This window comes from Sphaeramia orbicularis, chromosome 8 (genome assembly GCF_902148855.1).
Source record: "Sphaeramia orbicularis chromosome 8, fSphaOr1.1, whole genome shotgun sequence".
NCBI lineage: Eukaryota > Metazoa > Chordata > Actinopteri > Kurtiformes > Apogonidae > Sphaeramia > Sphaeramia orbicularis.
In genome coordinates this window covers 13213095-13234139 of record NC_043964.1, presented here as the reverse complement: position 1 = coordinate 13234139, position 21045 = coordinate 13213095, and the positions used below count along the sequence as shown (strand labels likewise).

Genomic DNA, 21045 nt, shown 5'->3' with positions numbered 1-21045 from the left:
TCTTCAGGTGATCTCCTCGTATACAGCTTTTACAGATGATAGGCTCTTACGTCATCATCACTGCTTGTCCTTTAAATTAATAACTTAGTCGTAAACGTGGTGGATGAACCTTTTTGATCGTTATTATGAGGAAGACCATTTACTTAATAAAGTTTAAAGTGAAAGCCTGAATGCAGCTGGACAGTGCAGTTTCATTTCATTTGCATCATCTGTTCTATTTACACCAAGAACTCTTGCATCATAAGGCTACAAAGACATAAAGCTACTCAACAATGTTTTTTTTATAAAGCTTTGAAAATAATTGTTAGACCACGTGATTTTCTAAAGAAATGTAATGCCACATCTCTTCAACACTACTTGCTTGATATTTTCTTGGACTATTACTTGTTTGTTGATTACTTTTCCACATCAGATGTCCCTAATTTCCTTGTTATGGAAAAAATTGGGTTTCTGTTGTCATCAATTTAAACATAGCTTATTTCTTGATTAGATTTGTAAAGCAAATATTTCATGTGTCTTTGATTTGTAAATCCTTTTGATTTTACACTTCACATTCATGACAGATATCTTTCTAGTACTTTGTCACAGTGGTCTAATAATCATTTCTAAACCTGCATATATGAAAATATATACATGCATGGTCATATATCAGCAACACATTTTTACATAAGTGTCCTGCCAACTCTCTACCCTTATTTGTTCTGCTTTGTTGTGCTTGTTCCCTGCTGTAATGTGAGGAAAATGTGGAAAAAAATGGACTTAAATTCCTTGAATGTGTTTGCATACTCTGCCAGGAAAACTGATTCTGATTGTAACAGCTATACGGCTATGAACATTAAAAACACAGGCCATAAGATGGTTCACTGAGACCTAAAGTGAGGTTCTGAAGTCTTGAAGATCACAAAAGACAGATACACTTTTAAATGGTCTCAGTCACTCACTGTTGTTCCTAAAGTTATGCCAAAAAAGTAAACTGACTGATATTCATCTATGTGGGCAAATGCTGGCAATTTCACAAGTAACATTCAATCTTGAAGCAAAGGAGTCTAGCCTAGAAATATTATTCTGTTCTAAACCCCCTATGAATGAAACATCCCATCAGTTTTCAGTATGAAAATGTTGACAGCACAGATTGAAAACAAGTGTCCTTGTTTTTTGCAAACTGGGCAATTCTGCTGTAGTTTATCACTCAGATCAGAGAGACAGCTTTCCAAGACGAATGGCTGGCTGAATGGATGTGGAGGAGAGCTGCAGCCAGTCTTGCTGTACTGAGAAGAGATGATGGGTGTGCATGAGGGAGTAGGACCAAACTGGCAGTGGTTTATGCTGACTCTCCACACATCCATCTACTACAATCTGGAGCTAATCAATCTAAAGTTAGGGACAACAAGAATAAAGAATACAGTAAACCTAAACAGTAATTGCTCTTTGCATGTACATATAGTACAGGTCATAATTCAGGATTATCTAAAAGGTTGTAAAATACGTAAATACATAATTCCCTCTTAGTTCTTTTTAAGAGTATACAAGCAGGGAGGCCAACTGGTGACTGATGTTCATAAACAAATATGCATTATATGCAAATCAAACAGTTAAAAAGATGGCTTCTGACATCCAACACACTGAATGTAATCTTTTATTATACAATATAATGTAGGGATGGTTGTGTTACATCTAATCCAAAAGCATTGTCTATCAGTCAATAGACCTTCTGAAAAGTAAAAAAAAAAAAAAAAAAGAAGTGTCACTGTATTTGTAAACTTTTTTACATTTTATTGTTAGTGATTCATTTAAGGATCATTTCTGTGAAACTTCTATTCATTTGGATGCTAAAGCTGCCCTCCTCTCACCCCACAAGCATCAAGCCTCATTTTCATCTAAATAAGAATCGATCTCTCCTGCTGTGCTCCATCCTCCCTTACTCACAACTCTCACGGTCACAACCCCACTTGTCTTCTCATTGCTTGTCCCTATGCTCTCTAGTCACTCCCTGGAATACAATCATGAGGAAATTTCACCATACTCCATGTTGAAAACCCTGACTGTAGGACATAGGAAGTCACTGACTTTTATTTTATATTGAAAATAAGATTTTGTTGTTGCTGTAAACATCAGAAAAACAAATGAGGTATTAAGAGTTATGAGTGAATGATTCCACCAAGAGACACGAATGATAGCAAACAAAGCTTTGACTGACTGGTACAATGTCAAAGCTTCGTTCTGCATCAATGACCCAGCCAAACGCAAGAGATGGGGGTGAGTCACAGTGGGGGAGGGGCCTCCTCCTGAATGGTCAGGGGACACTGATGAAGTGCAATAGATGAGACACAAAAAAGAGTAAATGGGACTGAAGATGAGCACAGCAAAGGACATTACATAGAGTGATCGTACAACCACTTGAGCATCTTTACAGTGAATCTGTCATTCCAAATAAAAATATTTTCTCATTGCATTTATCAATACAAACATTTGTAATGAAAAGTATAACAATCCCTCGACTCCTCTTAAACTTTATTCAGTTATAGTTTATTGTATGGCTCTATGAAATGCTTTGTGAAATCTTTTAAATTTTCTATGTAGTCAATATATTGTGAATCTGACAGATCAATCTAGACATATTCTTAAAGAGAGGGGGTATTTGGAATTATATTCTATGAGGAACCACATTTAGAGAAAACTAATTTTCTGAATCAGTCATCCGTTCTTCATTTTGAATGGCTGGTATTCTTGTTTTACAGATCAGTATACAGTTAATTAAGGTGTAATAGAAAAATCAGCTAAGGCCATTACCATGGGTTGTTTTGTATAGCCAGCCACTGCCACCTGCTGTTAACACACATGTATTACCTGCACCAGAGCTACAGCGATTCAGGTAGTTAATTTTGATTTTATTCAACTGGATAAGATAAAATACAAACTTATTATACAATAAAACAAAAAAAAGGACAAAAACATTATGGTTCAAAACCATATTCTATAACAGTAAAATAACCAGACAGTAAACATACATGAAGATCACATACAAGTCATTAAAGGATTGGTCCATTAAGAGAATTGATTTCCTGTGCTTTGCTTCTGCCAAAGTGTCTATTTGGCTGCAGACGATAAAGGTGGTGCCATTAGGTTCTTGACAAGGTCAGGTGAAAGATCCTGGAATCCTGAGTCTGCAGCTAGTAGGAAAAAGAACCAGATTAAGTGTTAAATTGCCAGATTACTAGGGATAATACCAAAATAATTCAATAGAGAAGATTAGACACTACTAAACCAATTACCCAATCGGCCACTCGTCTCTTTAACCAGTAATTGTGACTGTTCTTTGATGGAAAGAAGCTTTCGAACCATTTTACACTGAGAGTCCATCTGTAGATATAAATAAATAAAAATAATTTTAAAATGAAGCAGGCCAAACTAAATTCAGAGAAAGAAGTTGTCACCGCATGTAAAGCCCTTGAAGACATAATTTCAGTTCTTAGTTTTCTATGCAGAGGTGAACATGATAATAATACATTTTGATTATTTAACACTGAAAAGTCCAACTAGTTTGCTATATCAGGAGTGCATGAATGTGGTTTGCAAATATTGATTCTTGCAGTTGATAATAAACAAATATCTCATTAAATCTAATTATACTTTAGTTCAGATACTGCTAAACCCTAGTTGCAAGAAATATGTGATATCACATTTTTCCAGTCACAAAGACAAATTCAGTAATATGTCCGTCTTTCGAGTTGTTACAAATATTTTTTTTTTTCTAAAATCATCTTCACAACGTACAATCATTTCCATGGTTTGAAGCACTGGCTGTTGTCTACAGAGGAGACCGTGATAGTCAGGTTTGCTCTGTATTAATGTGTATTGTGAGGACCCAGCCACAGATGTAGTGGTTAGCGGTATACCCCTCTCCTGGCCTTGCTGTACTTTCCTGTAGCAAAACAGAAAACAGTAAATCACACGACAGCAAAGAGAGTATTGACACACTAAATATATTTGGGTCAAGTACTCTTTAATGCCTACATAAATGTACCTTTCCAACTGTTCTGCTTTACTCCGATGTTTGTTCAGTAGTGACTCCCAAGATTCACTTTCAGTCTCAAGCCTGAAATATAAAGTAGTAATTTAAAGTGTAGTGAAGTTTATATGTATAAAAACTCCTAAAATAAAAATTAATCTTAATAAAAAGTAAAGATTAACGTGCCTATTAATGGCTTTCTTGATTTTTTCCATCGCTCTTTGCGCTGCAGGATCTCTACAACTGAAAAGCAGTATAAAATATATGAAATAACCATTAGGCATTAAGAGTTAAAAATAGTAAAATAAATTTAACTTTGCAATACCTGGCTGCACTAGCATGCAGCTGTAATCCCTGGGGTTTACTGCGGATGCTTTCAGCAAGGCAACTCCATTCTTTCTGTATGTATTCAACTACAGAGACACACAAACACCTCTGTCATGGATACATAATTAACATGCAAATATACAGCATATACACCATAGGTACAAGGTGCAACAAGGTAAGTACTAACCTTGTTTCTGAAAAGTCTCCAATGAAGCGCTTGGTACTGCTTGAAGCGAATTTTTAGTTCTATCAATTGCCATCTAGATGCAAAGAGGAATTAAGACAGATATATCGAGTGCAGTTATGAACAGTATAATGAACTGTTTGGATCCCTGCAGTTTAATGCAACTAAGTCCCATACAGTCTCCTCTTTATGACTGAAACATTCTCATTCATTTACATCTCACTAACTGAAGCTACAACAAGTGTAAAAGTTTAGAACTTACAAAGTTAGACAATACTTTGCTCACATACTTTTTTTGTATCTCCATGTATAAGTTGATGTAATATCTTCACCATAGTACAACACAACAGGTTTAATTTTTGTACACAAGTGCTAAGTCCTAATATGTAACAGATTAAAGGAGCATATTAAACTCACTCTCATTGAAGCCTCCATTAATTTCTCCAGCCTCTCTTGCTGCGATAAGGATGTGCTTATACTCCTGCAGAGAACTACAATGAACGCATAAACATTTATTTTTAATACAGAAAATGCATCACTACCATTATTTAGAGCAGGGGTGTCAAACTCATTTTACTTCAGGGGCCACATTAAGCCAAATTTGATCTGAAACGGGCCGGACCAGTGAAATAATAATGTAATAATATATAAATAATGTCAACTCCAAACTTTCCTCTATGTTTTAGAGCAAAAAAAGTAAAATTATGCAATGAAAATGTTTACATCGACCAACTATCCTTTAAAACAATTTATCATTTACACATGTAAATTACAACTTACAGATCACAGTGGATCAACAAATACACAAAACATTTAATAACAAGCAGGATATTGGTAAACCTGCACTTCTGACATTTCGAAATGTTCATATTTGTTCAGGTTATTGACATTTTTGTAAAATGAGTTTGTTTTAGTGTAAATGCAGTAAAATGATATGAAAATGTTTACATTTACAATGAGAAGAATTTGGAGTTGTGAGTATTTATGGGTTATTATGATAGTATTTTACTGATTCAACTCACTTGAGATTAAATTGGTCTGTATGTAAAACCTGAACTAAAATCATTAATATCTTAAGTGTAATTTTTGCATTTCACAAATTCACCCTGGGGGCCAGACTGGACCCTTTGTCGGGCTGGATTTGGGCCTCAGACCACATGTTTGAGACCTCTGATTTAGAGACAACAAACAGGCAACTCACACTGGTAAGGGTTGGGAAGGGCAGGGAGAGATCGTCGGGTTAAGGTGGCCCTTCTCCATGATTTCCTCCGTGCAGTTGGGCTCACAGGCGGCGGTTCCTCAGTGTTGTCTGTCTGCATTTCTTGTTTGTCCATTTCTGATCGTCCTGCTTCTGTTTCAGGGGTCTGTGTGGTTGGAGATGGGATGTCGGTTCGGGGAGATTTGTGTGGGGGAGCTGTGCCTGTGTTTTCGGTAGAACATCTTTTGGATGTCTGCTTCACTGTGTCAACCTTAGTAAATACAGATGAAAAGACAGGTTAAGTTTAACTGCCATGTCTAGTTTATCAATGTAGCAATAGATATGGGACTGGGAACACAGTACAGTTACAGTACAGCTTTTTTTTTTTCATTAAATCTTTATTCAGGAAGGTAAAGTATACAGTCAATGTATACAACAAGAAAATAACAAGTTTGCCAGGGGAAAGGATTATACAGTTACTATAATCCAATGTCTAAATCAGAACAAATACTGATGGTTTTTACAACCTTTCTGTTTCCAGATTTATCCACAAGCTTTAAATAAAGTTCAACATCTTTCAAAAAAAAAAAAAAAAAAAAAATTGGTTTTGTGTTACAGAATTTACATTTGAGAATGAAAAATTTTGCAAGTAAGATAAATTAATTGATTATAAAAAAAAATAAAAAAATGTTTTATTCCTTTTTGAGGTATCTGTAAAAACACAATTATACGTTTTTCCATGATATGACAAAGTCTGTCAGTTACAGTACAGTTAACAATGCTAGCTTGACGCCAGAGACAAAGTTTTGATAAGTTACCTCATTCTGGATATCAGCGACGGCGAAACTTCGGCAGCTGCAAAACAGTTTTGTGAATAAACTTTACTTTATTTAAAAGACAAACAATCATATTCTCTGTTGAAAGTAGTTAAAACGTGCTAGCTGTTAACGGTTTCGTTGTCAGTGGTGCACTACAAATAAGTACATTTTCACTCTGCGACAAATGATTCTTAGTTAAAATACGTTAATATTTATTGTCAGTGCGCCACAACCAATTAACGTTTAGCATTAATCGATCTTAAAAAGAGACACAAACCCGTCTTGTCCAGTTTCCAAATTTTTCTCCGCCATTTCTTGTTTCAAATGCGTATTATCTCAACCCGCGCCTCTAAGCCATTCCCCTCTACAAAATGCTGCATCATGGGAAATGTAGTTTTATTGTACATAAAGAAAGCGCGTTAAACAGAATTCAGATGCGTAATTGCAGACTGTATCAATATGAATGGGTCTTATTTTATTGTTTATCTCATAAAATATTCCCTTTTTAATCATTTTCTGAGTATCAAGGCTACAAATTACATTTAAATAATTAGGACTATGCCTGACTGCTCCAGGAAGTGGAACCTGATTTTCCTCTGACATTTCCTTTAAATTATTAAGCTATTAAAGAATCACTGGAAAATAGATTTACAATACAAATTAATTATTCATATCATTAATATAATGTGGCTAAAGTGGCCCTGATTAACAAGTCAGTTCATATTTCTTTTAAAGGTTTAATAAAACTCTTTAAACAAAAACGGTCAAAACAATGAATGAAAAAACATTCAGCCCACAGCAAAATTATAATGTACTTGAACTTTCAAATATATTTCGGGTTGTATTTATTTTTTTAGGCAAAAAAAAAAAAGTTCAAACATTTGTAGAGAAACGGGTCCATTTCTGAGATGGAATGCATCATATCACCTGTTTGAGTATGTTCTGAGATCTTGATGCAACTGATCTGACTATAATGAAAATTTACCGTGCATCTTTAGGGTTATGTTGAAGAGTACAAGGGTACTGTCAAAGTTGTTAAACCGAGTGGAAGTATTTACATTTTGAATTTTAAGGCCCTATATTTCTGAAATTGAACAGTTCTGGACCCCACATAAAGCATAAACCACATGGGACTAATGACAGGTGAAAGGCAATGTTTATGAGAGCCTTTACTTGCTGACTTCCCAATTCCATTTAATGTCATTTAATTCTAATAATGCTAATATAATTTTAACATAAAGTTTAGAATTGCCACCGATCCTTTCTTCATCTAGTAACATGGCACTTGAAATGTTGATCTCATTTGATAAGGTTTCACTTGTTGAGTTCTTCCTCTGTACAGTGTTTTCTCATACCGTTATCCTTTACTTACCTATAAAGTAATGGGATAGACCAACTGAACATGTGAGAAGTTTCATCACATCAAGTACTTGACAAAATACGTAACAGACGTCATAATTCTGTAAGTCTTTTTATAAGTCTGTTAAAGATGTTTTTTTTTCACTTTTTACAAAATCAAGGAGGAGGAATCAGAAAAATCAAAACACTTTGCAATTCTCTTGGAGAATGCCCCTTTGTGTGCCCTGTGTTTCACTCTGGCTGGCACACAGTCTCACACGTCACTCAAATACTGCTGTCTTCATGGCCTTGTATAGCAGCAGGGAGACAGATGAAGAGAAATATAGAAAAGGGAAAAAATATGGAAAATTACAGAAAAGAATTAAAACACAGAACTGATGAAAATACAAAAACAGAACTGGATTGGGGGGGCAGAGCAGGATAAAGGAAGGAGTACACGGAGTGTACAGTACTGCACGCCATGACTGTCTCAGCTGTTTTGTGTATGTCACACAGCAGCTTTAATTCTTTTCCTGAACCAAAGTCTTCTCTCCCTTTACAGTATGGTTGGTAAGGGCAGCGGTCGCTGTTGGCACTAAGTTCAAGAAGGCAGCCTGAGAGTTCCTTTGCCCAACAGAAACTGCAGGACACGATCCACCAGCAGAGCAGTGACAAAATCCACAACCAAAACCTGGGCAATAATTAGTTTGAACTGCAAGGAAGCAGACAGGAAGCAGATTACCACATGGAATACTTACACAATCAGTCACAGCACAACATGGCTAAATATGATTAAGAAAGACTAATTGTGTCTGCTAACCTCTGTTGGAATATCTACAAGAGCAAACTGTTCGTTGAATTCTGGTGAGGAACCAGTTAAGAGTCCCACAATGGCAAAACCTGAGAGAGCAATACTCCATAGTAGTGGTCGATTCTCACTGAGTGATTCCATGAAGGGGTGACCCTGTCATACACAACAAGAAATGCTGTGAGTTTATTATTTTAGAGACAATGCAAAACAGCATTCTTTAAAATGACATACCTTATAGTTTATGGCAAAGGTGGCCATCTGCATGGCCATAGACATGATATAAACAGTGCTGTTGATTAGACTGGGTTCAAACTCTTTATATAGATCTACAAATTGCTCCACTCTGAAAAAGAACAAATAAAAGAAATGTGATGTTTCACAAAGCAAAGTGAAGGTATGGTTTACAAAACTGTTGTCTTGGGGGGTTTTTTTACGGTCTCAATATGATTTACCTGGGAGGACTTCTACTCTGAGCTTCTCTGTAAAGGTAAACCAGACTGCAGAAGTGAACTGCAAACTGCAGCAGCACAGTCAACACCGTGTAAAGATTGAAGATGTTTGGTAACGGCCGCTCTCGAGACAAACTTTTCAGTGGCTGTGGAAACAAGGAAACAAGGCCATTGGTAACAACAACAGATTCAAGTAAAAATTTCCATGACAGAAGAATAAGCAATCACATTTCTTTTGCACATCCTCACCTTTGACCTAGAAATGAAAAGAAAGCATCCAGCTAACAGCAGGCCCTGAAGGGTCGCCTGGAAATCACTGAACTTGACCCCTTCGAGGTAGAGTACAGACTGACTGTAGGCCAGCACCAGAGCATTTAGAGCGAGAATCTTGAACATTTGCAGTGTTGTCACTAAAGTGCAACGGCCTTGCTTTATTACATGGCAAACTGGGGACAAAGACAAGTTTCAGACATCAACAGAGGTTTCATTTTCAGATGTTGGCAAGTTATTTGATTAATTAAAATTTTAGATATGTGTTACTCACTGCACTGTATAGAGGAGAGTTTGGAGGTGAAAGGGGCCGCGATGGATGCATCACCCAGTTTCACTACTTGCACCTGATCCTCTTCAAGTTCTCGTAGGACTTGACTGATCCTCTCCTGGTTACAGAGTAAATCATGGAATTAAACCTTAAGATAAGTGCACTACAACTCTGAAAATTTTGCAAATAGCTTTCTGTCTTAATAGCTGGGGACAATTCTAAAATGGGTTACATAGGCTGCCTTCAGATGATGTCGACCATGATGCAAGTACTGTATCACCAAAGTAAACAGAAGATGATGTATTCTAGAGGCTTAGGAAGGTTTTCACACACCTTTTGTGCTGCAAGCTGCTCCTCCCTCTGGGCCATCACCCTCTGCCTGGCTGCTCTGGAGCTCAGTTTACCTCCTGAACTGACAGATGGTAACGGTCTGGATTCAGATGTGGATGTCTCCTTTTCCCTTCCGCGCTTCTTTTTCTCAGGCATGCGCTCAGGTGCATTTGCTAACAGCGCAACACCTTAGCAAAGACAAAACATTCATCATTTAATCAAGTCAAAAATATGCATACAGGGTATAAGTCTCAATGACTGATAAATTTTACCTATGTGAGCATGTTTGAGAGCTCCAACATCATTTGTACCATCACCACACATCAGTGTCACATAACCCAGACCCTTTAGACTGGTGATTACAAATTCCTAAAACACAGCAAAGAGACATATATATATATATAGCTCAATACACAATAATAAACATTACTGTAACTTAAAATGTATGACTGATCAACATTAGATAATCATTAATTTTGCAATGTATTCGTAGGTTGGTGTGTATTGACACAAGTATTAATAACTAAAAACATACTCAGACTCAATGCTGATGAACAAATGTAGGGACACTAACTCACTAAACAGACTATGATTATTATGAACATTCTTTTCCTTTAACATTTTAGTTGACAGTACTATGTAAAAGTCTAAGACCATCCTTAGTTATAATTCTTTTTTATAAGACTGTTGGGTGCAAAATGTCAATTTCTTGGTCTGTTTATTAAGATACAACTAGAAAACAGGGGGAAGTACTGTGCACACGTAATAAAAAGTATAAACTGAATGACTTAGTCCTGATCTGTTCCTGTGAAAAAAGTAGCCCAAACAATAAGAAATATTTGATGTGTGAATGAAACTAGGTGTAAAAGACCAAAAAAAATTAATCCAGTAAATCTCACATTGACTGCCCAAAAGAGTTCAAGGCATGAGAAGTACAAAGGTCACAAGAAATACTAGACACCTTAGTCTGTTGTTTGTGGGTTTTTTTAATTCTTAGTGTTAAAGCTGCTCTCAAGTTTCCTAGATATTTCAGCGGTATTTTGTTACAGAGTCTTGTATACATACATTATAATGCCATCCTAATCTTGCTGAAACAATAAACCTACTGGTGATTTAAGACTTTTGCACAGTAGTGTAATCCTCATTGTAAGGATATTAGAATGTTTACATTTACGTCGCAGCACTTTTATACCGAACCTGAACATTATAACTGATGGGAGTTGCTCAATAATAATCACCAAGTCTAAGTATTCAGTCTGTAGGTATCATAAATTAGGGGTCAATAGAGTAACTCTGAATATATTACTGTTACAATGTGATGATTTCTGCAGTACTGGAAGACAATTATCTATGATACATCATGATGTATCTATCACTGAAAAAAAGAAAAAATGTTCCTAAAAGGGCCAAATCCAAAAATTGCATATTAAAAGGTAAGTGAAATTGGCAGAGAATCCCTTTAGAGCCTTTATGTTGCCATAAAAATGATCAATATTTGCTTAATAACATATCACATGAGGAAGTAGTGCACTGTCCTACCTATACTGTATGTAAACTCAAAGTACCACAACATCGCATTCCATAATGACACATCCAAACATACTATATCTCTGAAAAGCTCATTTTCAAATAGTAGCCTTTAACTACTACTTAGCTTCCACTTTAAGACGTACCTTCTGTTTTGGACTGACACGGGCGAACACTCGTATGTGAGGCAAGAGGGTGTGGAGTAAACGGGGGTCACAGCTTAGTCTGACCAGCCCCTCTCCAGTTACACATAAGTCAAACTGCTGCACAAATGAAGACACAGAGGGAGGAGGCAGCGGTACACACACACTCCCATCGATGGATTCCCACTGCCACTCACCTTGAAAATGCAATAAGAGGAAAACTTAACTCTTTGTGATATGTCTTTGGTTTAAAAAGCTATTGCAGTTTAATAATCAAAATAATTCATCAGCTCTTTAACATTATCTTTAAACCTTGACATTATGATATCTTACCCTGCCCACCACTTGGCTGCAATACAAGTGTGTGTTGCTTCTGAATGAAGTGGAGCTCTCTCGCTACATGGCACGCTGTAAGAGGATTATCACCTGTGATCATCACCACCTGATAACAGACAAAAAGAAGTTATTAATCTTACAATAAAACAGGTAAAATGTGTGTAAAATTTGTGTGCTAATGATAATTTACATGATGAGAAGCTTCCTGGATCTCTCTGATAACAGCTTTGCTGTCAGTCTTGAGGGGGCAGGACACAACCATGAACCCAGCAAAATGCAGATCACATTCCAGAGCATCACGACTCATTTCCCGGACCTATGTGACACCAAAAAATACAGCTCAGTTTCTTGAAACAGCCTCTTTGGATAGTCTCTGATTGGTTTTGTTAAAATGCAATAAGAACCTGCTGATGACTGAGGTGTCCCATCTCTTTGTATCCTAAGGCCAGAACTCTAGCTCCTTCACGCGACATTTCCCTGTGGACCTCATCATAGCTCACTGGACACTCTGAAAACTATAATCACAGTAACATCAGAATAAAAGCATGTGCTTTACACTTACCTGTAACAATACCAAAACGTGACTGAGAATGTTTAAAGGACTGAGTGCTTTTACCATTCCTCTGAGTGTCTCTGGAGCTCCTTTGACAGTAGAGATGTAGGAGAGTTCAGTGGAGCCTAGTTTTTCATATGAGGCCAGAACCGACATTCTCTTCAGAGCACTGGCAAAGTGGAAGCGCTGGTGGATCTTCAGACCCTGAGTTCTGATGCCACGTGGGAATACCTTTTCATCTGGGTTTAGAGGAATCATTAATTTACTAGTTGGACTAATATATTTAGATCACATGCATTTCTAGAGTTTATTAGCAGTAAACAAATATGTTTTTATTGGTGATTCCAACACCAGTTAATTGTAATCAAACAGACTGATAGCCTATATTTAAAATCCATCATTTGCAGTAAAAATGGAATCCTTTAAATCAGAATTTAGAATAACACAAAACTTTACTGAAATGCCTTTAGCATATGTTTAATTAAGAAAACTTCAAACATGTTGCGGGGAGTTCCTGGCAGCACATCTTATAAAGTTAACTGAAAATTTCAATAAATAAACAATCCCTGAAGTTTTATTAAGTAAAGACAAATAAATCTAGTAAAGCTTAAATTTGTACAGAAATCTCAGAGTCTCAGCAGCACCAGATTGTGACTACAAACAGAAAGAGGTGGTTGTATCAGAGCCAAACTACCTCATTTTTAAAATGTATTTATTTTATTGGATAAGAAAATGATGATAAGTGAAAAAAGTTAAAAAATAACCAGCTGAAATATAAATTAATAGTAGTACCCTATCATACACTGAATGAATCACACCACAAAACTTAACACAAAAGGTTTGTTTGTTGCAGTAATAAAAGGTGGATGAATAAATCAGTAGCATGTACACATTTGAGAGGGACACGTTACTGTATGTTGCTTAAACATAAACTGGAAATCAGCTTCCTGTACCTTTGGTGAGGGTCCAGTCAGCTGCAGTCAGCATGGCTTTCTCCAGTGGATCTCCAACTAGCTGTCCATCGTCAAGAGTAACCAGGGAATGGCAGGTGGCCACTACCCGATGTGTTTCAACAGGAATCTCAGACACAGGCATCACCTCCTTTCCATCTCTGTCATAAATGCAAATGTCTGTCAATGCTGTATGTGATAATATTTGCAAACATCAACTGGTGAATAGAGTGTTTTGTTTTTGTATCTGAAAAATTACATAGTTTAAAGTAAAACATTTAAAATAGGTTGCAAGGTTTACCTGAGTCCTGCCACTCCTCGTACCACTAGACTATCACTGGTCAGTGTTCCTGTTTTATCAAAACAGCAAACTTCTACTTTCCCAGCAAATGGTATCCTGAAGGGCTCTGTACAAAATACATCTAAGCAGGATGAGAAAAAGAAAAATGGGATGAGTCACTACCATAACAAACTGTGCATATTAAGCTGCTTGTTCAGGTCTGTACCGAACAGCAGCAGATATTGACTTACATAGTTTGGCCAGAGCAATAAGAGATGTGTTAACTGCCAGAGAAAGTTCTATGGGGAGTTCTGGGGGAACCACTGAGGTGAGGATAAGTGTGCACTCCAGAAACAACTTGTAGCGATTCCTGCTGACATCCTTGGTCCCTTAAGGAGGAACACAAAGAACAAAGACAGTAATTTGGACATTAGTTGAGGTCTGCCCTCTAAATGTTAACACTTTGATTATAAATATGCCCCAATTACAAAAGAATTACTCCATAATTACCTAATCGTGTTCAACTCACCTTCTACCCACACATAAACAGCTGCAGCAATGGCAAACACAAGGAGGAAGAGGATAAAGATGAAAGTCTCCAGGTTGTTTGCCGTCACCCTTTTCACACCAAAGAGGATGGTCCGTAACAGTTTACCCTGGAGGTAAGATTGTACACACTCTAAGCACACAATGACTACAACACACTACACTCTAAAGTGATGTCATTACAGCTAAAATTTAAATATATTATGAAGAATTACAATAAACAAGGGGTGGTGAAGTATCATAAACATACTGAGCAACAGACTCACCTGAGAGGTGGAAAATCCAGTTCTTAGTACGTAAGCCACACAGCCACTGTCTACAGCTGGACATAAACAAGAGGAATAATGAGCTTCTACTATCTTGATACTGACAAACAATTATTTTGTTTTTCCGGCAGCCAATATAGAGTAAGTTGTTAAATTAAATACCTAAAACAATTAGCTACACCTACGTTTAAGTCCAATGCTGGCCTTTAAAGGAGGGCTATGCTGAACCACTTTTGTTCCCCCAGAGATGATATGAAGTCGAGAGTCTGTCTGTAGATCCAGGATTCGCTCTGGATCTTGATCCTCCACTGGTTCCTGCAAACACCATATTGTCAGCATGACTGGGCATAATTATTCCCCAACTGCCTATACTATTTGGATAATTAAGGCATACAGTAAAAGTCTTTGCTCTTAACTTAGTGCTTAGAGAGTAATTGGTAATTGGAGAGTTATGTATAATGTATATACTATATTACAGGGGTATTCAAATCTGGTCCTTGAGGGCCGGTATCCTGCATATTTTAGATAGTTCCCTCTTCCAGCACACCTGGAAGCCATTACATCATTATCAGGCTTTTGCAGAGGTTGATGATGAGCTGATCATTAATTGAACCAGGGGTGCTGGAAGAGGGAAACATCTAAAACAGGGGTCAGCAACCCTGGTCCTCGAGAGCCACTATCCTGCATGTTTTAGATGTTTCCCTCTTTCTGTACACCTGACGGTTGTTATCAGGCTTCTGCAGAGCTTGATGATTGGCTTATCATTTGAAGCAGGTGTGTTGGAAGAGGGATACATCTAAAACATGCAAGATAGTGGCTCTCGAGGAACAGGGTTGCTGACCCTGGATCTAAAACATGCAGCATACCGACCCTGGATACTGGCCAGGATTTGAATACCCCTGCTATATTAGATTGCCTCTAACCTTCATCTGAGGCACAGACTCTCCTGTTAGCATAGCTTCATCTACAATACAACGCCCCCTAAGCAGCAGCACATCACATGGCACCAAGTTGTCCTGAGGTGACCGTCCTGTAAAGTAAAGTGTATGAGCATTAAACAAAAACATTCAAAGAGTCAATATGAGAAAAGTAATACACTGATCAAAGACTACTTACCTACTGAAACAATGTCACCAGGAACAAGGTCATCACTAGATATAGGTCTCCACTTCCTGTTACGATACACCTGCAAATATATACAAATTAAATTTTAGATGCTTGAAAGGCATAGCCGTAATAAACAAAGGACTTTAAATACTCAGTCCTACCTGGATCATGTAGGGCTTGTTACCCATGCGACGGATCTCAGACATATTTCTCATTTGCTGCTGAACCAAAGAGGCCTCAAATGCCACCAACATGAACAATGTGAAAACACTGTAGTACCAGTACTCATCCAAACACCAAAGCCCCACACAGAACACCTGATGAATTAAAATATTATTAATAGGCATTACGAGGTAAATTCAAAAGGTCAGTACAATCACAAGGTCAGTACAATCACAAAAAACATACCTGAAAAACAAAGAAGGGAGCTGTGGCCCTTTCTTTAAAGAGCTCCAGGAAATCAGGCACCACCATCTCAGCTCGATTAGTGCCATAACGCTTTTCTGCAGCTCTAAGCTCAGACTCTTCCTGGTAACCACGCCAAGACTGAAAGTAGCCCATTGGGTGGTTTATGGGAAATGCTATTGGAAGGAAACATTTCTTTTCTCTGTGGTCAAAGGTGTAGCGGATTTTTTGAAACTCAAACGAGAGTATCTCTTCCCCATTTTCATCCTGTAGGTTAGAAGAAAATGAGGAACATCTTTAATTTCAGCATTTAATAAAATTAGGTACATTAGTTCTTAACATAACTAATCCCAGAAACACCAAGGATGAGTCATTTTAGAGACACGTGTGAGAGAGGACAACATCCCAAGAATAATCTCTTTTGACGAAATTTGAGTTTTTCAGTTTATTTTTTGGAACCAGGCCAAACCAAGCATTGGACAGAAGTTAAGAAGCTGACATGGAATTCAAACAATCAAAATTATGTAGAAACCTAAGATAACTCGAAGCATGCTGAACATGTATAAAAATGTGGACTGACCTGATCCCTCTGTAGTGCCACAAGCTCAGCAGAACCATTGTTTGGGGTGGGTATGACCTTTGCAAGTGTAGCCTTTTTTGGGTCTGGTTCCTGTGTAGATAAATAGACAGGTGGCAAATTCACACACTGGCAGGTCACTGTTATTTTGAGTGGAGCTCTGTGTTGCTACAATTTTGTCCTTCCAGATAAGACATGTCCATATATATATATATATATATATATATATATATATATAATTTGACTGTAAAATAATAATTATACTGTATACACTGTACATCAATTATTTTGTGTAATCAAAAATAAGTTCTCACTTAAGGAATACTATGTAAAATTTCTCCCAAAATCTAAAACACAGGTGAATATTGGTTGAACTAATTCTGATTCACTATACATTGCTACAAGACAAACTACTTTAAAAAGTCACTGTCTATACATTTATATATAGTTATTAAAAGTATCTTTAATTCTGGCTCAACTATGCCTCTTTAATCCAGTAAAGCCTGAGGTGAGTTTAAAGTTAGTGCCAGTCACAAAAGTTTCAACAAATATCCATGATAATATGTTTTATATATATAAAAGACAGATTTCAAGGCATGTTGAGGAGTACATCCTTCACCAAAAAGGATCGGGGAAATCAGTCACACATTTGTCCAGTGAAGACATCTGTAGTCTGACATATGTAAACACTGACAGGTATATTTAGTTTTGCAGTTTTTTACTGAAGATGATAGAGGAGGCATATGGTTTTAAACACTGATAGTAAGTGTGAGCTAATGTCAGCATATTTATATTGTTCTTTACAAACTCCAGAAGTGAATGAAATGACCACTTCTCAATAATCCCCTAAATTAGATATCTTAACAGGACAAAACAACACTGGCTGTGCCTTATTTCACAGGGCAGTAATGTTCAGTTGAAAGTTGTAGTGACATGGTCATGTGATGGGCAACGGCACTGCTGCTGAGACCTCCATCTAAGATTATGAATCAGACCATCACCTGATGTTTACATATTTCCTCGTCCTACTCCTGGCTTTGAGCTGACCCTGACATCTGACCTACGTTCACAGGGAGGAAACAAAGGAATGGGCAGAAATCAGTGATTACTGGTATATTATAGTTGTTATTAATAATGTTTACCTTGGAACAAGTGAGCCAGCAGTGCGCGTGCACGGACCAATAACCGGAGAGCGCTGTGAGGACGTGCGCGATCCCGATAGCGGCTAGCGCCAGGAGGCCTGCCTCCGGATACTCGGAGGCACCGTACACTCCTAACCACACATACAACCAGCCCGGGTACAGAACCGCCAGAAACGGGAGGACTGTGCCGTGTAGCAGGCGAGGCCTTCGCCTATACAGCGTCACCGAGCTCACCAGCTCGTCGCCGGTCCCGCTGTCATGCTGGTTGTGGTTCACAGAGGGGGCCATTTGCACCTCACCCGGTCCGCGGAGTCCGTCTGCAGCCATACTCCCCTCTTTCTTAGCGTCGTTCATTGTACTTTGCTCACTCCCCCGGCCCCCTCAATCATCCACCACCACACCGTCGTACTGTAGCCGGTAAAAATACGGTTCTGCACTCGAAGCAGTGCTTGGTCCAGCCAACAGAGTCCGTTTACTGAATCGCTCTTTCTGTGATGGAGGCTTCCGCATACGTAAACACGTAAAGACACGTAATGCCCTCTTAGTGTAGTAATCCAGAACTGAAAAAAAAATGTTTATTTTTCCCACACAATTAAATAGAGTTTCTAAGAAAACATCGGTAAGTGGTGTGTAGAAAGAGGTACATTTGGTAATATTTATTCTATATATTGTGCTCTATGATTCAATTGTACAAAGAGTAGCTTTCCCTTTAATGAAGCTGTTGTCATTATAGGGGCGTGGCTAACGTACGAGACTGACAGATTCTGGACCAATTAGATTTTACAGAGTACTACTTCCATCCTGTCCTGTGGTGAGGGGGTGTGCACGGTAGTGTGTAAGCTGCAGACATGGCTCCACATGTATAAATGTTGTCGTTATAACCTTGATTAACAGGACTTCGTCTCCGTTTGGAACAAGCCAAAATGTAAGGAATTTTAATACGACTTAAACAAGCAGAACAATTCCCGTATTGTGAAATTTGGTTAGTAGAGACAGACTGTAATAATGAAGACACAGGCTTGGTTTTTTTGTAAATTATAGCCTACCTGTATCCTCGACAAACCGTTTTATTCTGTGTGTTTTTTGCACTTAGTGGTAGTATTACATAGTTTATGATTGAACATGCAGTGACTTTTTTTTTTCATCTGTGCCCTTTTAGGCAGGCTGCTATGGATATCACGGCAAAATTTTGCCATAAAGAAATGGAGGCTTATGGGTCATGTGTGGCTTCTAACCCCTCTACATGGCAGCAGAAGTGTCATGAGCTGAAGATGAAGGTCTCGCAGTGCACATCTTCACAGTAAGAAAGCACCCATGTGATTCTGACATCCTCACACCCATATATTGCATGATATATATTAACCTGAATCTGCTTTAATAGCCCAGTAATCCAGAAGATCAGACAGGGATGTTCAGAAGAGTTTGTGGCATTCGAACGGTGTCTGAGGGAAAACCAGGACCAACCTACCTCTTGTTCACCACATGTAGCTCGTTTCTTGGGCTGTGCAGAGACTGTAGACTTAAGCGGAGTAGGTAAGTCCTTGCTGGTAATAAGCCTTCAGAAATCCAGGGCACATATGAAAAGTTATCAGTAGAAGATGTGATGGATGCAGTCTCCTCCAGGATGACAGTGCTTCCATCCATAGAGCACAAAGAGTCTGTAGATGGTTGAGGGGGGTTTGCACAAGTAATTGATTTGCAATAATAACGGCAGTGTCAACCTGTGCAAATATGTAATAAAATATGTTGCCACTTTCAAATGATGTTTTACAAATATTGAAGTAGGTGTTGTAAATGTTGTGTTTTTCTTATTGGTTTAAGTTTGTATGTTTCAACAGAAAATTTTAAATGGTCCATAATGGTCAGTAGTCTGTGTAATTTCTTCGATTTTAGACATACACTCAAATCACAATTATAGTGTTTTCCACAATAATTGCAACTTGGTATAACCACTAAACCTTGAAGCCTTAAACTGAAGTATGAAAATGATGTAAATCATATTATGATGTATCCTTTACATTCACCAGATCATCAGAATTCAACATTAATGGGAGATTGTAAACTGACATGTTAGGTTATACTCTCCACCACCTTTGTAAAAACAAATGAGGGGGTATTTTATTGGAAGAATGGTGTTCACCCCTTCTGTAGAGATCACAAAAGTGTAGAATCAACGTTGAAGGAAACAAAAGCTGTTCTGACTTCTGTTGTCATTTCCTTTAATTTGGCACCAGTGAGCATGTATGTGGGAGGCATACAGATTACCAAGCCTCATATATTTATTTATTTGTTTGTTTGTTTGTTTGTTTGTGTGTGTGTATGTGTGTGTGTGTATGTATATATATGTATATATATGTATGTGTGTGTGTGTGTGTGTGTGTATGTATATATATATATATATATATATATGTGTGTGTGTGTGTGTATATGTATGTGTGTGTATATATATGTATGTAAATATATATATATATATATATATATATATATATATATATATATATAGGGTGTATTTTGATCACAGTTGTGTATGATATATTTTATATTTTAGGCATCTTGAAAGTGTCTAATGCAAAATCACGAATTATGCATATGTGTCTTTCTTGTGCCAGTAGTAATAGTCTCTAATAAAATGCCTTTTGTTCCCCAGATACAAGTCCAGTGCCTCAGCCGTCATAGCATTTTGGCCACTCTTCTGAGTACATCTTTCTCCACAGCAACACAGACCCACTGGTGTCAGATGCATCCTAACTCTGCCATGTACAGTGATGGACGGACAAGAAGTCTGTTTTCTTTGATCATTTTTCTATAATGACAAATAAGAGATAAATACTTGACAAGATGTTGTTGTATCATACCTCAGCAGATGTGAAAATAACTATAATATCTAGCTTTCTGCAAGGAACTCTGGTTTGTACTAGTTTTTATTGAACCATTTAAATAAAAGTGATGTCAGACTTCTGTTACTCATCTGTTATGCCCTCTCCAGGTCTGACTCACAGTTAAATATTAAAATGGAATGTGTCACTCCCACACAAACTCTCTTGACTACTCATTGACGAAGAAATAGGGAGTCTGGGAATGAAGGAGAAAGAGGAGGAGGCTGTCATCGTCTAATCAGCAGGACTACTGAGAGAGACAGAGGGAGGATGTTGAGTTATGAGCCCTGTGACCACTAAGCAGAACAGACTTTTTCAGGTTCAGTTATTAA

General features: G+C 37.6%; 3 protein-coding genes across 3 annotated transcripts; 1 reads left to right on the top strand and 2 right to left on the bottom strand.

The window, feature by feature from the left end:
* Nucleotides 1–2867: 2867 nt before the first annotated feature.
* Nucleotides 2868–7608, bottom strand: dsn1 (DSN1 component of MIS12 kinetochore complex). Its single transcript, XM_030141303.1, has 11 exons — nt 6814–7608; nt 6537–6573; nt 5722–5989; nt 4938–5011; nt 4524–4596; nt 4335–4422; nt 4196–4252; nt 4025–4096; nt 3775–3922; nt 3273–3360; nt 2868–3170 (listed from the first exon to the last, which is right to left on the bottom strand). Exons 1-11 carry the CDS (start codon nt 6846–6848, stop codon nt 3088–3090), a joined length of 1023 nt encoding a protein of 340 aa, XP_029997163.1. The 5' UTR covers nt 6849–7608; the 3' UTR covers nt 2868–3087.
* Nucleotides 7609–7991: 383 nt separating this feature from the next.
* Nucleotides 7992–18350, bottom strand: atp13a1 (ATPase 13A1). Its single transcript, XM_030141301.1, has 25 exons — nt 17838–18350; nt 16699–16788; nt 16122–16385; nt 15875–16030; nt 15723–15792; nt 15530–15636; nt 14792–14921; nt 14607–14662; nt 14324–14450; nt 14046–14183; nt 13816–13936; nt 13518–13675; nt 12628–12803; nt 12416–12526; nt 12202–12327; nt 12009–12117; nt 11679–11872; nt 10278–10374; nt 10009–10193; nt 9679–9793; nt 9384–9580; nt 9138–9280; nt 8917–9028; nt 8695–8838; nt 7992–8586 (listed from the first exon to the last, which is right to left on the bottom strand). The coding sequence occupies exons 1-25, from the start codon at nt 18189–18191 to the stop codon at nt 8476–8478; spliced, it is 3591 nt and encodes a 1196-aa protein (XP_029997161.1). The 5' UTR covers nt 18192–18350; the 3' UTR covers nt 7992–8475.
* A 284-nt stretch (nt 18351–18634) lies between these two features.
* Nucleotides 18635–20865, top strand: chchd5 (coiled-coil-helix-coiled-coil-helix domain containing 5). Its single transcript, XM_030141304.1, has 4 exons — nt 18635–18762; nt 18997–19137; nt 19219–19370; nt 20485–20865. Coding segments are annotated over exons 1-4 (324 nt in total). The 5' UTR covers nt 18635–18760; the 3' UTR covers nt 20514–20865.
* The last annotated feature ends 180 nt before the right edge of the window (nt 20866–21045 follow it).

Coding starts and splice junctions, on each gene's coding strand:
- dsn1 (XM_030141303.1), bottom strand. CDS start 6,848: ATGGCGGAGAAAAATTTGGAAACTGGACAAGACGG. Junction 6,574..6,813: donor TTGGAAACTGGACAAGACGG/GTTTGTGTCTCT, acceptor ACTGTTTTGCAG/CTGCCGAAGTTTCGCCGTCG. Junction 3,171..3,272: donor AGAGACGAGTGGCCGATTGG/GTAATTGGTTTA, acceptor TTTTCCTACTAG/CTGCAGACTCAGGATTCCAG.
- atp13a1 (XM_030141301.1), bottom strand. CDS start 18,191: ATGAACGACGCTAAGAAAGAGGGGAGTATGGCTGCAGACGGACTCCGC. Junction 12,118..12,201: donor TCCAGGAAGCTTCTCATCAT/GTAAATTATCAT, acceptor GTCTGTTATCAG/GTGGTGATGATCACAGGTGA. Junction 10,194..10,277: donor TCTCAAACATGCTCACATAG/GTAAAATTTATC, acceptor GTCTTTGCTAAG/GTGTTGCGCTGTTAGCAAAT.
- chchd5 (XM_030141304.1), top strand. Junction 19,138..19,218: donor TCGCAGTGCACATCTTCACA/GTAAGAAAGCAC, acceptor CTGCTTTAATAG/CCCAGTAATCCAGAAGATCA. Junction 19,371..20,484: donor TGTAGACTTAAGCGGAGTAG/GTAAGTCCTTGC, acceptor TTTGTTCCCCAG/ATACAAGTCCAGTGCCTCAG.